At 52.9% G+C, this 8,302-nt stretch overlaps 1 protein-coding gene and 1 pseudogene across 1 annotated transcript in view; one reads left to right on the forward strand and one right to left on the reverse strand.

Annotated features, from left to right (window-relative positions):
* The window catches only part of NMT2 (N-myristoyltransferase 2), a 47,749-nt gene extending 40,330 nt beyond the window's left edge, over positions 1 to 7,419 (reverse strand). Inside the window, exons 1-2 of the mRNA XM_040434553.1 lie at positions 7,261 to 7,419; positions 1,661 to 1,796 (exon numbers count right to left, since the gene is read on the reverse strand). Coding sequence (XP_040290487.1) covers positions 1,661 to 1,796; positions 7,261 to 7,370 — 246 coding nt within the window. The 5' untranslated portion in view covers positions 7,371 to 7,419. The remainder of the gene's footprint in view (positions 1 to 1,660; positions 1,797 to 7,260) is intronic.
* A 481-nt stretch (positions 7,420 to 7,900) lies between these two features.
* LOC121002923 lies at positions 7,901 to 8,005 on the forward strand (annotated as a pseudogene).
* Positions 8,006 to 8,302: the final 297 nt, after the last annotated feature.

The raw sequence follows: 8,302 nt of genomic DNA on the forward strand, positions 1-8,302 counted from the left end.
TGATCGATGGGGGTCCAACTCCCGGGATCCCCGCCAATCAGCTTTTTGAGAAGGCAGCAGTGCTCACAGTAGCACCGCGGCTTTCTATCAGCTTTTCCTAGGCCAAGTGACGACATGTTCATCGGTCACGTGGCCTAGGAGCAGCTCAGCCCCATTCAAGTGAAAGGGCCTTAGCGCAATACAAAGCAAAACCACTGAAGGCTGCAGCACTCACAGCATCATCGTTGCCTTCTCAAACAGCTGATAGGCGGGGGTCCCGGCTGTTGGACTCTCGCCGATCAGATACTGATGATGTATCCAGAGGATAGGTCATCAGTTACAAAATCCTGGAAAAGCCTTTTAAATTCCCAGACAGTCTCCTTCCCCACCTGGCAACTGTAAATATAGCCTCTCGTCAGTCTTCTTCCCCATCTGGCAGCTACAAATACAGTCCCGAGATAGTAGGCTTCCTGTGAAACTGCTTAACTTTAGGCCTTTTTCATAAGACAAGTGATGAAAAAAAACAGGCGGTAAAATGGTCCTTTTTATTTTACGTCTGCCTTTCTGAAATAAGGACATTAAAAACAGCTCCCCTTGACATTGCTCTGAAAACAGGTGTTAAAAACATGGCGATTTGTTCCGTGAATAAGGCCTTACAGGATGGTTTTAGGTGTGGGAGAGAAACCTGAAGTAAATGCATGTGAAAATAAGAAGAGAACATATGAACCCCATGCAGATGTCGCTCTGGTTGCATTCAAACCTAGGACTTTCTTCTAGAAAATGTTTCAAAGGCTTTCTGAGCTTATCAAAATACACAAAAGTATCTAGTGTATCCAAATAATCACTAGATGATGACACCATAGTAGTACTTATTTTTCTCTTTCATTATCCTACCAAGCTTGGTGCAGCAGTTGTTTTCATGCTACAAGGGCTTACTTCCCCTCTCCTTTCACAGACATCGCCTCCATTTACAACTGTTGCAATTTGTAATGCAGCGAGGTAATTACTCTTTGCCTGCTCTTCTCTTGCTCACTGACTCTACATTATCTGCTGCCCAGCCTGTGAAACACAATCCCTCCGGGCACAGGGAGGAACGGAGGAGAGGTAGGGAGCTGTGGAGATAAGAGGCATGAAATGTATGACGTCCTGTACTCCAGAGGGACGTCACACAAGCAGGATCAACACCAGCAACATGGTCATGTGACTGCACGCGAGACTGGCTTAGGGTACTTTCACACTTGCGGCAGGACGGATCCGACAGGCTGCTCACCATGTCGGATCCGTCCTGCGGCTATTTCGCCGTGCCACCGCTCCATCCCCATTGACTATATGCAGTAATTTTAGTCCGGCGGCCTATCGCCGTGCACTGCCGTGCTGCGCCGGAGCTCCGCCCCCGTTATAGTCAATGGGGACGGAGCGGCAGTCCGGCGGCAGGGCGAAATAGCCGCAGGACGGATACGACATGGTGAACAGCCTGTCGGATCCGTCCTGCCGCAAGTGTGAAAGTAGCCATACAGAGGTATCTAAGCTACAGACACTACAGTGTCTTACCGCAAGTAAACCATTTGCACATACTGTTTAAAGATTGGAAAACTCCTTTAATTTACGATTAAACCCCTAGTACATGGTACCTACCCATGACATGGTTTGGTTTGCTGGAATGCACAACAGAGCTACTTACCTTGGAAGGCTGTTGCGTCCTAATTTCTTGAGAATCAGACGCAGAGTCCGACTTGGTGCCCCCAGAATTTGGCTTTTCCTTTTTCCTCTTTTGTTTCTTCTTCTTCTTTTTAGCTCCAAGATCCCCGGATGGACTCCTGTTCCAGAAATATTCAGATAAAAACGTCAAGTCTCCAGAATGCTGCAAAACGTAAGTCTTAAAAAGGATAAAATAAAGGGAGTGCAGACTGCAAAAGGAAGGGTTAGCGTGTCTCGAAAACTGTGAAAGACTGCGAGCCCCATTCGGGACAGGGACTGACGTGAATGGCCATGATCTGTACAGCGCTGCCACATATGCTGGCGCTATATCATAATATTAATAAAAAGGCGTCAATTCGATCATTCCAGGAGAAAGTTTGACTTTTTGCAATACAACCATAAGAACCTTCACAGGCAGAAAACGACAGCTTCTCTCGACCTTTCGACGTCATTTTACACTATATCCCAGAGCTGTATTCACAATTCTGCTGGTTCTTATTAGAAATGGTTTAAAGGGGTATTCTGGTTACTTCAAGTTAGCATAGTGGATAATTATAAGATCCCATACCCCCGAAAGTAATGGAGCTGCAGGTCGGGCATGCACAGTGCCACTTCATTCATCAGTATGGCACTGCCGCTTGGCTAGGTCGGGCAGTCCCAAAGGGGATCGGTCAAACCTCCACTGGTTATTAGCTATCCTGTGGATAAGGGTTCACGTTATGTAACCCGAACACCCCTTTAAAAACGATGGAGAGGAGTACCTCCCGTTCCAGGGGATTGACCGCCAAGTAATGCTACATTTTCCCTGAATGGGCCGCTGGCAGAGGAAACACCCGGCTGGCCGCAGCTTCCCAGCTTTTCACCAGGGGTGACGGGAGCAGGACCAAGGGCGATCCCCTGCTTTTCAGGGTAACACTTGGCCCCCAAACTACCAGCAAACTCGTAATAAACCGCATCATAAAGCGATGGTGCAGAATACCAGGCTGGAGATGGAGGGGGAAGAAGCAGGGGATATTTAGGTGTAGCATCCAACGTCACCCTGGAAACTGTGCAGACAAAGATGGAATTGTGCCGCAACGAGGGAGAAAAAGCTCAGGGACAGGAGAGAATGAAGTGAGGAGCGAGATTTCCTCCACACGAACAAACATTTCATCTCTGCGGGGTATTATGTCTCCACCGTACCGGCCACAAACCAATAACCACACAGATAAAAGCGTAATATCCCACAAATTCCATCACACCCCGCCAATCTCAAAAGGGGGTGTCCGGTTTCAAGAGGATCCGCCTGCAATAAAGAAGCGATCATTAATTACAGATCCTGCACCGCCACTCCAGTTCTCCCCGCTGGGATCCGTTAACCCCACGGGAGCTGTGACATGTTGACAACACGTGACTGCTGCAGCCAATCATTGATCTCTTCAGTGCACCTCTGAGGCCAGTGACTGGCTGCAGCAATCACATGTTGCCACCGCTGCAGCCAGGTACATAGATAGAGCTCGGTCGGAAGAACCAGAGCTGCAACATGTGGATCCGCTAACTAAGTAACGATCCCTTCCTTACTGCGGGCAGATCCCTGTGTTGTCGGGTTTCCTCCTGAAACCAGACAATCCCTTTAAGGCCTCATGCACACGACCATATGTCGCAAATCACAGATCTGCAAAAAAATACGGACGACGCCCGTGTGCATTCTGTATTTTGTGGAACGGAACAGCTGGTCCCTAATAGAACAGTCCTATCCTTGTCCGTAATGCGGAAGGGACATACGGAAATGGAATGCACACAGAGTTTTTGCGGACCCGTCAAAATGAACGGTTCCGCATGTTGTCCGCAAAATAAAATGGAACGGACACAGAAAACAAATACGTTTGTGTGCAGGGAGCAGCGCTATTTTTTTGTGTATGAATCTATGGGGGGGGGGGGGGGGGGGAGATAAATAAATACATAAATAGGGGACATGCTCTGTTGGATTTGAGAATCACCTTCTACATGAGTCTTTAAAGGAATTTCCCCCCTATCAGCAGGGGGCTACGTATAATGGGCACCGCGTCCCAAAAGCCTCTGCTCCGAGAGGATTTAGCAAGCACTATCTGTCTCCATGTGAGCGTCCGTAAAACCCTAAGATCTGGGGACGGGGCGGCATCCGAAGAGGTCTACGTGATGTCATCACAGCGCGGTCCGGTTATAAGGGGGGGGGGGGGGGGGGGGGAGTCTTAGAATTTGGAAAGAAATCATATAGTGGTCGTGTCATCTCACTGCTCCAATTTTTAAAGGGGCTCCTTTCATGTAATGTGTAGGGGAATGGCTCTTCTCCAGGCAGATTTCACTTCTAATACAGTCAGCGATTGAATTTTTGCGTTCTCTGATTCGCAGCTGTATAAATGGGTCTATATCCAGACACCGAACGAAGCAGCTCTTTCTGCCTCACTCGGAGGGGGAAATCTCAGCATGATCTGGAGCAGTCATTGGCAGCAGGCTGCCCATAACCACTGCCGGTGGGTACACATCTGAAGAAACTTCCTCAGGGAACGTTCACATAGTTTTCTTGAGGGCTGAAAAAAAAACTGACACGGAATCTCCTGTTTTTTTTCCAGATGCAGCTTTTTTTTTTTTTTTGCAGAGGGGCAAAATCTAGGGCAAATCCGCAAGTAACCAACAGGGATTAAGTGCGGAAACGCAGCAAAAACTGCACAATAATCCACATAAACTATGCTGCCGTATGCATGCACCCGCAAAGCCTATCACGCGAATTCTGCCACGCGCGCTGGAGGAGGCGCCCACCGGGGAGGACCACGCGCGCTGAAGGAGGCACCCACCGGGGAGGACCACGCGCGCTGAAGGAGGCGCCCACCGGGGAGGACCACGCGCGCTGAAGGAGGCGCCCACCGGGGAGGACCACGCGCGCTGAAGGAGGCACCCACCGGGGAGGACCACGCGCGCTGAAGGAGGCGCCCACCGGGGAGGACCACGCGCGCTGAAGGAGGCGCCCACCGGGGAGGACCACGCGCGCTGAAGGAGGCGCCCACCGGGGATGTGGCCAGAATGCAGGCAGAAGGTGGGCACCCCAGTTAATAATAAGCAGCCTCCCCCTCTGAAGAAAATGGGGGCGTTTCTGGATGAAATCCGCACTGGATCTGTAACAAAACGAGGCGCTGCGGAGTAAAAACCTGCACCGCAGGTCGATGTATGCGAAGAAATACTGTGCAACGAAGACAGGAGTCACTGGGGGTCAGTTAGGTTTGTATGGCGTAAAGGGCATTTTTGTGACTATAAACTCCTGTGCAACAATATTTTGTCACACGGGTATTTTTTATGCCAAGTCTGACAGATGGGTGGGATGGGGGCACGGTGGGGGCGTGTCAGGGGCCGGAGTTCCATAGAAACAGTCGAAAAACGGCAGCGTAGATAGCCCTGGCGATATATCGAAAATGACACACCGTTGGAGTGTCGCTTCAATGTGCCCCGCATGGTGACTGGTACTGCGGGGGTTAAAGCTCGGGTACTCTAATGTATTCAAAGGGTAAGGGCGCCACACCTGTCCATGGGTTGTGTATGGTATTGCAGCTCACTTCCACTGAAGCGAATGGGGCAGGGTTGCAGTGCCACACACAACCTGTAGCAAAGTGAGGCGCTGCATTTCTAATCCTGCACAACCCCTTTAATCCCGTGACACAGAGCGCTGGTAGTTGTGCCCGAGCCCAACGCCACATAAGACAGCATTACTACCGCAGCAGGTGATGGCCGGAGGGCCCTAGGGCAGGTTTTACACCAGGGGTGAGGGGCTCTACCGTAATCCGGAGCAGCTTGAGGGAGGCTGCGGGTGAGGAAGCAGCGAGCAAGGCCGATCTGTGACAGTAATGCTCCATGTGCTGCAGCCCACACACCGGCGCTGAGCACTGCGACCACAGCGGAGGGTGACGCATCCAGATACTGCACTGAACCCCCCCCATATAGGCAAGAGAGAGGGGGGGTCTATACGAGACCAGGAGGACTGCACGGCCTCTCAATAATAGGGTGGGCACCAAGACCCCCTTCCTACACCCCAAAAGTGGATCAGAGTTATCCCCAGTATTTACAATTCTGCATACTTCAGAGCTGAAATCTCCCAGCATTCCCTGCTGGCTCCATGACATCACTTGACCAAGTGATCTGCATTCTGGAAGTGTCTCAAGCTGCGTCTATCAATATACCTCTGCTGACCGTTTCCAATGACGACCGGCAGAATTGTGAATGCAGCTGTGGAGTATAACTCAGACTGTTAATCAAAGTGGACATAAACTACAACTGCCAGCATGCTCTGGCCGCCTTCTGTCTGGGCATGCTGCACATCACTGTCACGTTAGTATAGGTGGGGTTCCTTCTTTCTCAGGACTGGTGCGATCAATACGTTACTGGTGGGGTGCCTGCCCCCCCCAAAATGGCAGCAAACATACTGAATTTTGTAGGGGTGCAGCTCCCCACGGCCCATGTGTGAGGACTGCAGCCAAGTTCAGAAAGGAGGTGCGCCCCAATAAATGTGTGGACCCCAGAAAATAACCACACCAGCCACAGATGACTAGGTCCCTGCATAACTACAACTCCCACCAGCCGGAGAGCGACATCCCGCTACAATAAGCTGCGGGGGCAGGGAGGGGGCCGGACATGTCACCTCAGATCTGTGCGGTCTGGAGAGTCCCTGGAAATAACAGAGCAAAGAGCAGGAAGACTGGACCGTAAGGAGGCGATCCGGTGGTGGTAAGAGTGCCACCTGCCCTGGGGCATCAGAGCCAATCTATACAGTATGGGGAAAGGGGCAGGAACCTCTGTAGATTTGGGGGGTCTTCTAGGTTAGGAGACACCTGGCTGTGGCACACTAGGTAGGATTTCAGGCAAGTGATGCACCGGGACACGACAGATTCATCATGTTGGGTACTGAGGGCACAGGAGGCGCCCACCAGGGAGGACCACGCACAAGAATAGGCCACGTGCAGGAAGGTGCCCACCAGGCAAGGCAAGAGCAGGAGGCCACCGGGGAGGACCACGCGCGCACTGGAGGGGGCGCCCACCGGGGAGGACCGCGCGCGCTGGAAGGGGCGCCCACCGGGGAGGACCGCGCGCGCGCTGGAGGGGGCGCCCACCGGGGAGGACCGCGCGCGCGCTGGAGGGGGCGCCCACCGGGGAGGACCGCGCGCGCGCTGGAGGGGGCGCCCACCGGGGAGGACCGCGCGCGCGCTGGAGGGGGCGCCCACCGGGGAGGACCGCGCGCGCGCGCTGGAGGGGGCGCCCACCGGGGAGGACCGCGCGCGCGCTGGAGGGGGCGCCCACCGGGGAGGACCGCGCGCGCTGGAGGGGGCGCCCACCAGAGCATGTGGCCAGAATGCAGACAGAAGGTGGGCACCCCAGTCAATAATGCACAGGAGGTGGGTACCACCATGAAAAGTTACCCTGGGGTGGCAGGGATGATGCCAGCTCTGGAGGCCGCCGTCTCCTGTAGTGACGTGTGTCCAGCATGTTATGTGCAGGCAGCAGCCGCACACTGCACCACCGCACAATGCCCGCCCGCACCACCAGCCTGGGCACCCAGCCCGCACCCTCCACCTTCCTCACCCCTTAGCATGCTCGGCCTCGTCCTCGTTGTCGCCGTCTATACCGCAGGTGTCCTGATCGTCCAGCTCCAGGCTCTGCTGGCTGGCCGCCGACTCACTGTCCTCCGCCATCACGACACAGACACACAGAGAGGACTGAGCTGGAGCAGGGCACGATGCATCCCGCTCAGCGCCCCCTGGCGGCCAGGAGAGAAATGACACCGCGCGCCTCTTCTCTCCCCTCAACAGAACAAACCTGTTTGACGCTTTATGACCACAAGAGGGCGCCCAGACTCTGCCAGCTTCAGGCTCCCACAGACCGCATAGTAAACTGGGGAGGGAGTACCAACAGGCAGTGTCGGATTGGTGTGCCAGGCGAGGGCCCACCAGTAAAATTTATTTTGGGGGCCCACCATACGGATACATTCAAATACAATAAATAATCAAGTGTTATATAAGTGAATATATGTATGTAGTGCAGTAAGTCTACTGTCTGTGTTATGTGCCACTTGTGCAGAGGGTGGGAGACTAGAGGCCCACCTTGCTCAGGAGCCCACCGGGGATTCACCTGTACCCCTGTGGGCCAGTCTGAGCCTGCCAACAGGTCTGGGTGAGGGTCAATGTATGCCATGGTAATGATCACATTAAATATCTGTACCTATGAACCTTCTCGGCCTTTTGGCTAAGATCAAGTGTAGTATCTGTTCTTATCAGTTCTGGAGCTTTCCACTCTGGAATGTAGGGCAGAGAACCACAGGGAAACCCTAGGGTGTACGGCCTGGGAATGCACCCAGTGCTAGGTGACCAAGGGCAGAACGTATGTCAACTGATGGCATTAGTGATCCTGATCAGTCAGAAAAATGCACTGAAATGCCAGATCCATCTTTCCGGTGTCATCCGGCAAAACGGATCCAGCATTTTTTTTTTTTCACCTTTCCTGTATTTTGAATGCCGGATCCGGCACTAATACATTCCCATGGCAAAAAATGGATCCGGCTTTCAGGCAAGTCTTTATTTTTTTTTCCGCCGGAGATAAAACCGTAGCATGCTACGTTTTTCTCTTT

Source organism: Bufo bufo, chromosome 5, assembly GCF_905171765.1.
Source record: "Bufo bufo chromosome 5, aBufBuf1.1, whole genome shotgun sequence".
In the NCBI taxonomy this organism is placed as follows: Eukaryota; Metazoa; Chordata; class Amphibia; order Anura; family Bufonidae; genus Bufo; species Bufo bufo.